General features: G+C 40.2%; 1 protein-coding gene across 1 annotated transcript in view; it reads right to left on the reverse strand.

Annotated features, from left to right (window-relative positions):
• CDC16 (cell division cycle 16) overlaps positions 1–14,287 on the reverse strand; it is a 43,987-nt gene continuing 29,700 nt past the window's right edge. Inside the window, exons 11-18 of the mRNA XM_073664842.1 lie at positions 14,045–14,118; positions 10,378–10,503; positions 9,859–10,011; positions 9,711–9,774; positions 9,538–9,599; positions 8,046–8,181; positions 5,832–5,922; positions 1–756 (exon numbers count right to left, since the gene is read on the reverse strand). Coding sequence (XP_073520943.1) covers positions 488–756; positions 5,832–5,922; positions 8,046–8,181; positions 9,538–9,599; positions 9,711–9,774; positions 9,859–10,011; positions 10,378–10,503; positions 14,045–14,118 — 975 coding nt within the window. The 3' untranslated portion in view covers positions 1–487. The remainder of the gene's footprint in view (positions 757–5,831; positions 5,923–8,045; positions 8,182–9,537; positions 9,600–9,710; positions 9,775–9,858; positions 10,012–10,377; positions 10,504–14,044; positions 14,119–14,287) is intronic.

The following is a 14,287-nucleotide window of genomic DNA, read 5'->3' on the forward strand; positions in this document are numbered from 1 at the left end:
TGGAGGTGATATATTTAATAAGTAAAAAAAAAATAAAAAAGTTTTGTCCATCCAAGCATTTATTGTAGACACTGAAGAAAAACATGGTGCAAGTTGTACATTTTAGAGTAAAGCAATTTCACATTATCAAACCAGAGTGGACAACAAATGCTCTTTCCTCTGTAACATATTAAAAGATTTTTCTTTTATATGTGATTAATGATACATCAGTGTAATACAAGGCAGTCCACAGTACAATGTTAAAAAAGAAAATAGGTGAAATACATGTTACAACGCTAAAAATGTAAAACCTCTGGTAGGTAACATACCATTAAACGGTTTCCAACAAGTGAAACCAGCAGTTCATGCTTCACTGGCACTTCTGTGAGGAAGCAAATGCTTCTTTACCAGTTCAGGCAATAAGTGGCGTGTCAATTCACATCAAATATCTAGATTTCACGGTGCAAAACAGTTCGAAGGAGTACAATCAGCCTCGATGCTCTACTACTCATGAGCTGTGGTCGGACATTGAAGTCTCCAGCATCATATCACTTTCATTCATCTCAATCTCAAGAGCTTCTTCCACTGGTGATCTGGCATCAGATGATTTAGGTAGCAAATGAGAGGTCTCCAAGGCCATGATACCATTTTCATCAAGGGACTGGCGCTCAAGATCAAATTCTCTCCCTTCCCAAGGTGGTGAAATGATGTTCTTCAAGGTTTTCATTGTATGGACGTCAAAGTCATAACATCTTAACTTGTCTTTAATCTCTGTTCCTAAAAAAAAATGTAACAGCAGACATTTAAAGGGATACTTAGAATTTTATATTCAAAGGAAATTACCTAACTCCTCGGCATATATTCCCACAGTGTAATTTGTTCCATCCCATGATGCGTTAACATGTAGACAGTCTCTCCTGTGCAGATGAATTCCGTGAACTACAGGATGACATCACCAACTATCAGATTTCCCTGGCAATTCTCAGACACGCTCCCTCTTCCCAAGCTCTACAGTTATTCCTTTCTATGTTTGAGAACAGTGATAGGCTGTGTGCCCACGATGCATTTTTCAAGTGTTTATGCTGCGGAATTTCCGCAGTGTAAACGCTTGGTAAACCTTCCCCCATGGTCTCCAATGCAATTCCGCACTTTCAATGCCCATGCTGCGAATTTTTCCGCAGCGTTTATGCTGCACTCAAAATTCCGCAGCATGTCCATTAATTTTGCGGAAGCGCTGCGTTTTCGCCGCCATTGACTTGCATTAGAACGCGCCAATTCGGCAAGACTGCATCTGTACTTGTGTAATTGGCGCGTTCTAATGTGCGGATGGTACCCGGGTGTGGAGGACAGGAGACTCTCCTCCACACCCAGGTACCATTAAAAGCTGTTAAAAAAAGAATAAAATAAAAAATATAGATTATATTCACCTTCCGACGGCTCCCGGACTCCTTCCCTGTGCTGGCTGCCGGCAATCGCGCAGGACTGAAGGACCTGCGGTGACGTCACAGTCATGTGACGGCAGGTCCTTCTGTACAGCGTAGCGCGATCTGCCGGCAGCCAGCACAGGAGCGCAGCAAGTCTCGGGGGGCCATCGGAAGGTAAGTATAGGTTTATTTTTTTATTTTTAACCATTCTCTCGGGTCACACTATATAAATCCATGCCATTAGCATGGATTTATATAGTGTGACCTAGTTGTCACAAGCACTTTCCAAGTGATGCTAAAATCGCTTGGAAAGCGATTGTCAACCCGCATGCGGAAATGCATGTGAAGAACGCTTCATTTCCGCATGTCCCTGGCAGGAAAACACATGTACAATCCGCATGCGTTTTTTTTTGCCAGGGAGATGCAGAAACGCTCAGGAAAAAATCCTGAGCATTTCTGCATCGTGGGCACATAGCCATAAAGTAGATTAGCCCATACAATGGTTAGCTGTGCCCCGAAGAGATGTTGTATCACATTACTACCCCTCTGCTCCCATATTTAATTAAAGCGGACAGGTAGAAACTTATCAAAAGCAAGTCACAGTGGAGACGGGTTGCTATAGGACTACACAGACTCTGCAGCCTAGTCAGCGAACATTATTGGCACAGCTTTATTTTTTTCATAGACTGTACAATATCTTCAGAAATAAATGGAAATGTACCAAAGTTATATCCTCAGGACTTTTTAATTAGTGGTCCAAAGTAATACAACAATAAAACATTATTCTTTGAAATTGCAACATAAGTTGAAAAACAAACAGAATAAATAGCATGTGCATCAATAAAGGCACCCCTAATTAATACATCGCAGCACACCCATTGGCATTGCTGACAGCCTCCAAACGTTTCTTATTGCCATCTATAAGCTTCTTGCACTTCTCAGCTGGAATTTTCTCCCACTCCTCCTTTGCAGTTTGTTCAAGCTCTTGAATGTTTGCAGGGTTCTTTTTGCCAATGGCAGACTTCAGCTCACCCCAAAGATTTTCAATGGGATTGAGGTCAGGACTCATTGCTGGCCATTTTAAAACAGTCCATTTTTTCTTTTTCAGCCATTCCTGTGTACTTTTTGGATGTGTGCTTTTGGTCATTGTCTTGCTGGAGGACCAATGATCTTTGACTCAAACCAAAGTTTTCTTACACTGAGTAGGAAATGTCTTGATAATTCTCTGATTTCATGATTCCTGTGATATGTTCAAGGCCTCCAGTACCAGACACAGCAAAGCAACCAAACAGCATTATGGATCCTCCACCATGCTTACCCACTGGTAAGGTGTTCTTTTCCTTATAAGCTTCATTGCGCCATCTGTAAACAGAAGGCTCTACTTTTGTTCCATCTGTCCACAGAGCATTTTCACAGAAGGATTGTGGTTTGTCAAGGTACTCTTTGGCAAAGATCAGTCGTTCCTTTTTATGTCTTTTCTTCATCAATGGTTTCTTCCTTGGCCTTTTCCCATAAAGCTCTGCTTAGTTTAATGTGCGTTGCATGGTACTTGATGGAATCCTGACCCAAGACTGTTCCAAGATGGCCTTCAGGTCTTTGGATGTTTGACGTGGTGTTTTTTTCCACCATTCGCACCAACCTTTGAAGACATCTCTTGTCAAATTTCCTCTTTCCCCCACATCCATGAACGTTCTTGACTGTTCCATGCTTGGCAAACTTAACATTGCGCACTGTTGAAACTGGGATATCAAGGTCTTTGGAGATGGCCTTATACCCTTTGGAAGTCTAATAATAGCAGTTCTGATGTCCTCAGACAGCTCCTTTGTCTTCACCATTGTGACAAAGGAACAGGGCCTACCATGTGGCTTTTTAAAACACTGAAGTCATCATTCATTGGCTAATTCATGTCACATGGGCACATGTCATGTGACATGTCATGTCACATGGAGAATCTCTTTTGTGATTTACCATAGGCGAGTCAAAATGTGTTTCCATACTAAATTAATGTAAAGGGTGCCAATACCAGTGACACAGTAAGTTTTAGGTATTTCTTTTCTCTCCCTCCCATTGTTTTTGGTTTTAAATTATTGTTTATCCTTGGCTCTTTTGTATGTAACTCGAGTGCTCTATACAAAAAAACTGTTTCACTTGATTTATTTTTTTCAGGAGATAGTCAACATTATGTCCTTAAACTTCATGGGTGCCAATACTGATGAGCACGATTGCATATCACAGACTCTCCCTGCTGCCCTAACATATCACTCAGAGCAATGCAGTAAGTCTTATGCAAAGCCATCATGGAAAATGTAGGCTGGACTAAAGGGGTTTTCCAGCCTATAAAATCAAGGCTAAATGAATGTCAAACGTAATAACATATTTCTAATTGCTCCAGTTCCGTGGTCTGCTAGTTAAAGGGAACCTGCCATGTTGTACTTTCTTCTGATATGCTATATAGAAGGAGAAGTTGAGCAAAATGAGATATAGGTTTGTGGGAAAATACTCAGTATAAGGGCTCGCTCACACCACCATATAAATCAGATGAGTGCTATCCGATTTTTTTTTATCGGATAGCACTGGGACCAATGTTACTCAATGAGGCAGTGCTGATGACCCGATTTTTTCCACTGTTGGGATCGGTCTGTGAAAAAAACGCAGCATACTACGATTTCACCCCAAAATCGGATAGGAGAGAGGGGAAAAAAAATATCGGATGCCATACGGAGCCACAGTATATCATCAGATTTTTATGGATACATTCTGTAGTATAGAAAACGATGAATGGTCAAGTAAATGATTAATAACTAAGTAAAAAAACGAATTGCACACGGACTTCACACAGATGACAAGTGAGAAAAAATCGTCCCACTTTTCTGAATGAAAATCAAATCGATTTTTTATATGCTCGTGTGACCCTAGCCTAAATCTCTGGTATTTGTTGCATGAGTTCATTGGCTGGTCCTATTCAATGATTGACAGCCCTCTCTGCATGCCATCAATCACTCAGCAGGACCTTCCACGGAACTCATATGTATACCTGAGCCGTCAAAGCTATAGAAATGGAACAGATAATGCACTCACCAACAGTGTTGCTTGATAATAGTCCTGTTTATTCGGGGTTACACATGCGGAGTGGTGGTGCAGGTTCTGGGGGTAAGAGGACAACGGCTGTTTCGCGCGAGTCCTGAGCTTCAACGGGTCCACTACCAAAGTGAGTGGACCCGTTGAAGCGCAGGACTCACGCGAAACGGCCGTTGTCCTTTTACCCCCGCACACCAGAACCTGCACCACCACTCCGCATGTGTAACCCCGAATAAACAGGACTATTATCAAGCAACACTGTTGGTGAGTGCATTATCTGTTCCACTTCTATAGCTTTGACGGCTCAGGTTTCACTATATATGGAATTTGCACCACCTGGCTCGCATGCACACGGCTAGTGCCCTGTCTACCTGGTTTTCAGGCTAACACTCTTTCATATGTAGAGTGCAGCGATTAGTGCTCGACAATTGAAGACTGCATAGTGTGACTGGTGCCGCATTATTTCTTTTCATATGCTACTCATATGTATACAAATACCAAGGATTTCAAAGATTAAAATAAAAGTTTTACTAAAAAAAAACTATTGTGGAATTACACTTTTTTTTGCAAATTTAAAGCAATTTTTTTCTGCTTTCCGGTGTATTACATGATAAGATGAATGGTGTCATTCAAAAGTACAACTTGTCCAGCAAAACATAAACCCTCATATGGCTAAGGGGACAGAAAAATAAGTTATGGCTCTTGGAAGAAGGGAAGGAAAAAACGGAAAATAGCCACAGCGAGAAGGGGTTAAAGGAACCATATCAGAAGAAATCAAGATGATTGATTATCCACACGGCACATCAGCTATGAAAGGTATATAGAAGGCTCACAGTAAATACTTTAATTCTGACATCAAGCTCGGAAGATCCTGCAAACTTAAGGCACAGAGAAACAAAATGTACATTTAAGAGGGCATTCCCACTATTTACATTTGTCACCTAGCCATAGGATAAGTAATAAATGGATGATCCTTAGTGGGAGTAGGTTCTAACCACTGGCCCCACCGATTTATAGACCAATGGTTAAAAATTCCCCTGTGTGAATGGAGCAGCAGTCTGCATGTGTGACCATCGCTCAATCCCTATTTTTTTGGGCTGTGGTGGTTATGGGCACTTCAATAAACCCATAAGAATGAATAGAGCAGTGGTCACACACGCTTACTACTGCTATAATCACACAGGGGCCTCTGGCAGTCCCAGATGTTCTGTGATATATTTAGTGGAAAAACATCTTAAAGAACTGAGCAGAGGGAAGAAAAAAACTAAAATATACAGGTAAGATGCATTTGTAAATCTTATATTTAGAACAACTACTGCCTAAGCAGTGATTTTATTTGGTACATCTTACCAATGTAGGCTTCTGAATCACCAATGTACATTTCTATGCAGTGTCCAAGCATTGTAACAGAAAATGTATCATCTCTTCTTAATCCAAGTGCCTGGGAAAAATGCACAATTAAACGATCAAGAAATGTCACATATAACTTTACAAGCATTAGCCTTGTATTCTCAAAAATGTACTGCATGTTACTGGTTTTAAGTAACAAATACTATTACAGCTTATATAGGGTGTCTTATAACAGGCAAATCGCATCCTCAGAAAGGAATCAAACTCTAGCGCCACCTACTGATGTAGCAATACAAAATGTCAATATCGTCCCTTTAATGAGCCTTGCCATATGACAAAGAATAACCAGACACTCATTTGCAAACATGTGTTTTGGGATGTTTGCCCCTCACTAGTGCAAAGCATGAGATCTGATTTGGCTGCGGAGAGGCCTCTAACATCTGATTTAAAGGGAAACGCTTCTCCTTGGAGAGTGCCAAGTCAATGCAAAGCTCCTTATAGGGTCAATAGGGCGCTAGAGCTTTAGTCCCGAAGAGGCTATTTACATATTTAATTTCCCACAGAAGCATTCCATGGCTCATAAGTCTCCTTATGCCGGCTTTGAATTCTACATAAAGAGCATCATTCCCCCTTAGAAAGTATAACAAACACTGATGGTGTGTCACTAGTATCAGGCGTCAGTGTCCGAGCCAACTGATGCGATCCATGCTAATCATTAGGATAAAAAGGTCCAGTTGCACTAGTAAACTGCTGTGCCTCCATCTACTGGCAGCTCTGCTTGGCTTTCTCCAGAGACAGTAAAGACAGCCTATTTTAGTCAATGGCTAACCATGCAGCCTCTGGAAAAAAAAAACAGAGCAGCACTCGCCAATGCCACTTGGTTGTAGCAAATCAATGGGAGTTTTAACAGTTACGCCCCTGCCAATGTTACCCTGAGTGCACATTCTAGCAATAGAAATTTAGACTTCTCACAACCAGGGCCTTTAGTCTGGACATTGAAATTGTTATATTCTTCTAAATTTGGGATTTATGAAAAAAAAATCCCAAAAATAAAATCCTGAAATTGCACTTCTGGATCAGTGTTTTTAGGAGCTTCATATGGAAGACTCAACCTGCACAAGAAGACCATGGCTGTGATCTGCCACCTCAGTTATTGAGAGTCTCAGAAGAACAAACCTTTACCTCTTATGAACCAGCCTATTTGGGAACTATTTCCAGCTATGCACTCCAAGAGCTAATTTTTTTATTATGATGTTGCCACATTCAGAGACCCTTAATTTTCTACTTTTTTGCAAGATGGATTGTATTTTTTGGCACATATAATGTATTGTACTACCAGCAAATCTGTAATTGTTTTTGATGTACAAAGTAGTTTAAATAATGCCATGTATAGGTTGTTAGGACTGCTGCAAGACAGTTGAGCTGTGTTTTTCGAGTGGATGGCAAGTTCAGGAGGCTGGGAAAAAGAAAAAAAGCAGCCTCGGGAGCCGTCTGTGCTGTATCTGCAGGTTGCTGAAGGGTGAGCATGCCTCTGTTTATCATTTTAAAACCATTCATGCCTAGAAAAAATTATTCAAGTATTGGACAATCCCTTTAAAAAAAAAAAATTACAGCTTCCTACCTGATTAGCACATTTACAACTGTTACCTAACTAGCTTTAGACAAGTTCAAATATCAAAGACAATTGCAGAAGGTGAAGACCAGATATACAGCCACTAGTGATGAGCGCAAGTGCTCGTTACTCGAGTTTGCCGAGGGTGCTCGGGTATTTATCCAGTAGCGCGGGCGCCCGAGTGAGATGTTCGCATTCGACAAAACATGAGGGCATTGCCCGTGTCTGTCAGGCTGTCTAACAGCTGCGAAACATGCGGTCGCGGAGACACGAACATGTCACTCGAGCACCCGCGATACTCAGACATTCAGATGAATGTGACAGCCCATTAATGGAAAAATGGAAAGTAGATCATAGTTTCTGCATGAAGAAAATCTGCCATAAAACTTTATCTTAATGGCTTAAAATAACTGTCAAAAGTCTATTAAACTGGTTTTAATAGATTTTTCAAGTGACTGGCGTGAATGGAGCTGCACTGAGAAATCGCACATAGACAAGAGGAGCACAGAAGTTTCAGAACATTAGCTACTAGAAACAAAATTCTCAGTACATTGGCACTCGTATGACCCGGATATAATTTAGAAGTGATTTTTACATCTTACCGTATGAAAGTAATCAATTGCACTTTCAAAGTTTCCCATTAAACTATGAATGTATCCAATTGCAGAATAAGTTGAAGCATTTTGGGGTATTAGAACAAGGGCCTGGCGATGATATTCCAATGCATCTTCATACTTTCTACATTTAAGGAAAAAAAAACAATTCAGATTAAACAATTTTATACTCACAGTGAAACAATAAATCTAATGGACGATTGGAATTATAATATGTGTGTCGATACCATGGTGGAAACGGGCTTCAAATGTAAAGTATTCTTTTAAGACAATAGCATGTATTTTTTAATTGCAGAAACCATTAGGAATGGGTCTGTCACCTGTTGTCTTTGTAATTTGGGTCTTGTAATTTCTGATATGTCACATTACCCTTACTCTTTGCATAGGATGTCTAATTTCCAAAGCAAATTTCAGGGACAGAATACTGATGACAGTAAGGCCTCATTCAGACATCCGTGTTGTAGCCGTTTTTTGTTTTTTTTTTTTCACAGATAGAACACTTACCCATTATACTCTATGGTGCTATTCAGATGTCCATGTTTTTTACGGACCATGTGTCTAAATAAAACTTATGGAGACTTGTCCTTTTTTTTCCAGTATCAAGGATGAAAAGTGCCAATACAAATTTATGGGTATATTTGTATATACACTTGTAAGATGCACCTAATTCATTCGGTGACATGCACACACCAGTCTTAAGGAATCGGGCGAATAGTGTATTAATCCTTGCCTTTAATGTTCAGAAAATGCTGTTTATTCAATATGAAAATTAGGCTATGGCCCACGGCACAGTGCTTCATTCTACCCCCTGAAACAGCATCATATGGCCCCTCCCTGTACCCTGATTAACACCTCTTGCTTGCCTGGAGTGAGCACTACCTGATCCAAACCCTCCTGCAAGCGCGCACACCCACTGACAGTCAGGAGCTGGCACGTGCACTTACCATGTCTGTGCAGGAGTTAGCAGGTACACACACTGACCTCTCTGCTGCAGCCACGCGCTACATTGATGCCCCCTGGAAGAGGAGTAAGCAGCCGCAGCAGACAGGTCTGTACGTGCGTCGACTCCTAAACCTGTCAGTGTTTGCCCGGCATGCAGGATTCTGATCTGTCAACCAAGATACAGGGAGGAGCCATGCTAATGCAAGGGGTGGAATGGTGCACCAGGCACTAGAATTTGCATATTAATTAGTGTTCCCTGGATACTAAATGAAAGGCTTAGTACACTAAAGATGTGTGTTTCTCTAGGGGCTACGTCCAGTGTATGACAGTTTGTGTTGGGGGTGTGGTGAAAGATTCCCTTTAAATCAAGTTTCTGCAAATTGAAATGATGGAAAGTCCAAGTGCAGCCTGGCAATCAGTGGTCACCACAGTCAGTACCTCAAGTACATGTGTAATAGCACCAGTTACCCCCATCTGTGCTGCAGTTTTCCTCCAGGCAAAGAGACAACCATCCCATGCAGTTTCTGTATTTACTTACTTGAGTTTTCTTCGGACATGACCCAAGTTGTTCAGCAGAGGTTCCCATTTATCAACTGTAACCTAGAAAACAAAGGCAAAAAATAATCTTACCAAAACGGTGCTCATCAAAATGCTTGTGCAGAAACTCAACCAGCATGAATAGGTGTTACAAGACTGTCAAAGTAGTTTTACCTCATTGCCAATTGCCCTAATTTTTTCAAGTGCTTCCAGGAACCATTTCTCAGCAGTTTTCCAGCTGCAAATTAGAAACAGAAGTGCGGATCCATAAGTATGATCAAAAGTGACAGTAAGAAAGGCGAGTAGAAACGCTCAGACTTACTCTCCATTTTGAAATGCCACCACGCCAACTTCATGCATAACAAATGGATCTTCTGGTGCAATACTCAATGCTTGGCTGAAAAATCGTTCGGCTAGCTTTGAATTATTCGTGAGCCCATACTCCAGTCCAATATACAACATTGGCAAATGACATCTAAGAACAAGTAAAAAAAGAAAATATGATAAGTCATGAAAGATTTTCCACGTAAAAAACAAACATTTCTGACAAATTGTTTTAATAGATAAGAAATGTCTAAACAGTGCTTGTTTGACTGATGAGACTTTGCACTGAGCCTCACATGCATGGGTATCCTTTGTTATATGGGAAAGAAGGAAAACCATTTTTTCCAGATTATTGAAATCTTCATTAATTAGATTAGTTTATAGATGTATAAAATGGTCGCTGACTAATCCTAAAAGTTTTCAAATCAAGAAACATTTTTTCCATTGCAAAAAAATCAAGATAGTTTTGAGATAAAATGATATAGAAATGAAATCTACATCACACAAGACAACATACCCCTTCATCAGTTGTGCTGCTGTGAAATAGGCAGCCATTGCCTGGTCATGTTCACTCTCCACTGCAAAGGAGTGACCGTATGCAATCCACGCAGGCCCGTAGCTTCTCTCCAATGTGGTGGCCTTGCTACAAGGAGCAAATAATAATACTTCAGTGGAAAATTTGGTAATCATCATTAGTGCTAATGTGACAATTATACTAAAGGCAAGCTCTTCTACTGTTAATGGTGAAATAAACCTAAACGGTCATATATTGGCTGGAAGCGCAAAACACAATAAACCTAAAAAAAGTACTTCCATGCGAGAAATAATTAAACAATTAATCTTTATTTGTATTCATGAAAAATATAAAAACAGATAAAAAATATACTGCAGAATGAAAACAGCCGGTATACAGAACCTGTGTGTGTCACATGCATAAGAAAAATCCAGATTTTATAACATATACATATGTTCACTTATATGCAGAGAGACATATATACACACATGCCCCCTTAATAAATATAAATAAATAACTATGGGACAAAACATCAATAGAGAATTAGCATGTATATTGATGATGAGAAAGTCCACACTATAGTTACCAGAAATAGCCCTCTAACGTACGTTTCGCGTGTCTAACTTCCTCATACGCCCTTTCTAAGGAAGCAAGGCACACGAAACGTACGCTAGACGGCTATGTCTGGTAATTATAGTGTGGACTTTCTCATATGCATATTATATACAGTACAGACCAAAAGTTTGGACACGCCTTCTCATTTAAAGATTTTTCTGTATTTTCATGACTATGAAAATTGTACATTCACACTGAAGGCATCAAAACTATGTATTAACACATGTGGAATTATATACTTAACAAAAAAGTGTGAAACAACTGAAAATATGTCTTATATTCTAGGTTCTTCAAAGTAGCCACCTTTTGCTTTGATGACTGCTTTGCACACTCTTGGCATTCTCTTGATGAGCTTCAAGAGGTAGTCACCGGAAATGGTCTTCCAACAATCTTGAAGGAGTTCCCAGAGATGCTTAGCACTTGTTGGCCCCTTTGCCTTCACTCTGCGGTCCAGCTCACCTCAAACCATCTCGATTGGGTTCAGGTCTGGTGACTGTGAAGGCCAGGTCATCTGGCGTAGCACCCCATCACTCTCCTTCTTGGTCAAATAGCCCTTACACAGCCTGGAGGTGTGTTTGGGGTCATTGTCCTGTTGAAAAATAAATGATGGTCCAACTAAACGCAAACCGAATGGAATAGCATGCCGCTGCAAGATGCTGTGGTAGCCATGCTGGTTCAGTATGCCTTCAATTTTGAATAAATTCCCAACAGTGTGACCAGCAAAGCACCGCCACACCATCACACCTCCTCCTCCATGCTTCACGGTGGGAACCAGGCATGTAGAGTCCATCCGTTCACCTTTTCCGCGTCTCACAAAGACACGGTGGTTGGAACCAAAGATCTCAAATTTGGACTCATCAGACCAAAGCACAGATTTCCACTGGTCTAATGTCCATTCCTTGTGTTCTTTAGCCCAAACAAGTCTCTTCTGCTTGTTGCCTGTCCTTAGCAGTGGTTTCCTAGCAGCTATTTTACCATGAAGGCCTGCTGCACAAAGTCTCCTCTTAACAGTTGTAGAGATGTGTCTGCTGCTAGAACTCTGTGTGGCATTGACCTGGTCTCTAATCTGAGCTGATGTTAACCTGCGATTTCTGAGGCTGGTGACTCGGATAAACTTATCCTCAGAAGCAGAGGTGACTCTTGGTCTTCCTTTCCTGGGGCGGTCCTCATGTGAGCCAGTTTCTTTGTAGCGCTTGATGGTTTTTGCAACTGCACTTGGGGACACTTTCAAAGTTTGCCCAATTTTTCGGACTGACGGACCTTCATTTCTTAAAGTAATGATGGCCACTCGTTTTTCTTTACTTAGCTGCTTTTTTCTTGCCATAATACAAATTCTAACAGTCTATTCAGTAGGAATATCAGCTGTGTATCCACCTGACTTCTGCACAACACAACTGATGGTCCCAACCCCATTTATAAGGCAAGAAATCCCACTTATTAAACCTGACAGGGCACACCTGTGAAGTCAAAACCATTTCCGGTGACTACCTCTTGAAGCTCATCAAGAGAATGCCAAGAGTGTGCAAAGCAGTCATCAAAGCAAAAGATGGCTACTTTGAAGAACCTAAAATATAAGACATATTTTCAGTTGTTTCACACTTTTTTGTTAAGTATATAATTCCACATGTGTTAATTCATAGTTTTGATGCCTTCAGTGTGAATGTACAATTTTCATAGTCATGAAAATACAGAAAAATCTTTAAATGAGAAGGTGTGTCCAAACTTTTGGTCTGTACTGTATATATATTATATATATATGTTTCACTAAGGAGTATTTATGTTTGCCTTTGAGAATATTGACACATGCACTTGCACTTTTCTATTATGTTGAATGCCCAGGCAGCAAATTGTTCAAAGGTGACATTTTTCTGTTTAGCAGAGTTGTAATTTCCATCAATATACATGCTAATTCTCTATTGATGTTTTGTCCCATAGTTATTTATTCGTATTTATTAAGGGGGCATATGTGTGTATATATGTCTCTCTGCATATAAGTGAACATATGTATATGTTATAAAATCTGGATTTATCTTATGCATGTGACACATAGCTTCTGTATACCAGCTGTTTTCATTCTGCAGTATATCTTTTTTATCTGTTTTTATATTTTTCATGAATACAAATAAAGATTAATTGTTTAATTATTTCTCGCATGGAAGTACTTTTTGTAAGTTTATTGTTAATGGTGAAAGCAATCTTTCGTTCTCTCATTTCCTCCAGATATCTGGTTTGTTTGAAGAAGTTGAAAGTGAAGCGGCTGCTGAATGGCTGCAGGGATAGCGTGACATTAAAGAGGAGGGATTTTAACAAATTAATACATTCATTTTATTGCGGATATTCCCTGTAACTGGAGCTTGTATATTAGCCACAGCTGCAGGGAAAATGCAGCCTCCCTGCCTGCATAACAGATCTGACTAGGTCTTCTTGGACCAAACAACTCCTGGTGTTTCCCTACACCCTGAGATCACATGACCACTATGTCTGGAGGAGGAAGCACTGTCAGTGCTTCCTATACTGTTTACACAGCGCTTGTTCATCTCTGTGCATACAGTGATCGGGAAGGTAGAGACAGTAATAAATACACTGAGGGACAGAGGAATTGTGTTTGAACGCAAAACAGCTGACGCCCTCCCTCTCCCTTGAATATGCACTTTTTTCAATAAAGGAAGAAATTTTTTATACAGATTGCAAAGTGCCCTATTTCTTCTTAAGGACTTCTATGGACTTTTGCTTTCCTTACATTTAGTAACTGAACACCACCGTAACGGTTATTGTCTAAACCATGGCGTTTTTATGTTTGCTAAATGCCTTAGTGAGCAGTGCTATATGCTATTTTCTCTGTAAAAATAATAAAGTAATAAATACATCTCTGCCCTGTCTACCGTGAGTCCGGCTGTGTCAGACAGCAGATTCCCTGCTGCACGATGTGATGCAAACAGCTTACTCTGCATTGACGTTTTAAAACATCCACACAGAGTAAATTGCGAACCAGTCTATCGACAGTCCGGAATCTAGTTAATAATCTATGTACTTTAATTATAGAGGCACTTCCTACCTTAGATATCGCCTGGCATGTTCATTTTTATGGCCAACCATGAGATAATAGCACCCTACTGCAAACCAGGAAACCTGAAGTAATACAGAAGAAATACATGAACCATTTTTTTCTTTATATATTACAGAACAAAAACAATCTTAAGAGGTATTGCCACCTAATGACACCATGACACAACATTATAATAAGTGTGGATAAGACCTCCAGGATTTCTTTTGAATCAAGAGATGATTCAAGAGAGGT

This window comes from Phyllobates terribilis, unplaced genomic scaffold (genome assembly GCF_046119375.1).
Source record: "Phyllobates terribilis strain yellow unplaced genomic scaffold, ASM4611937v1 Scaffold_2__4_contigs__length_985480577, whole genome shotgun sequence".
Lineage (NCBI taxonomy): Eukaryota > Metazoa > Chordata > Amphibia > Anura > Dendrobatidae > Phyllobates > Phyllobates terribilis.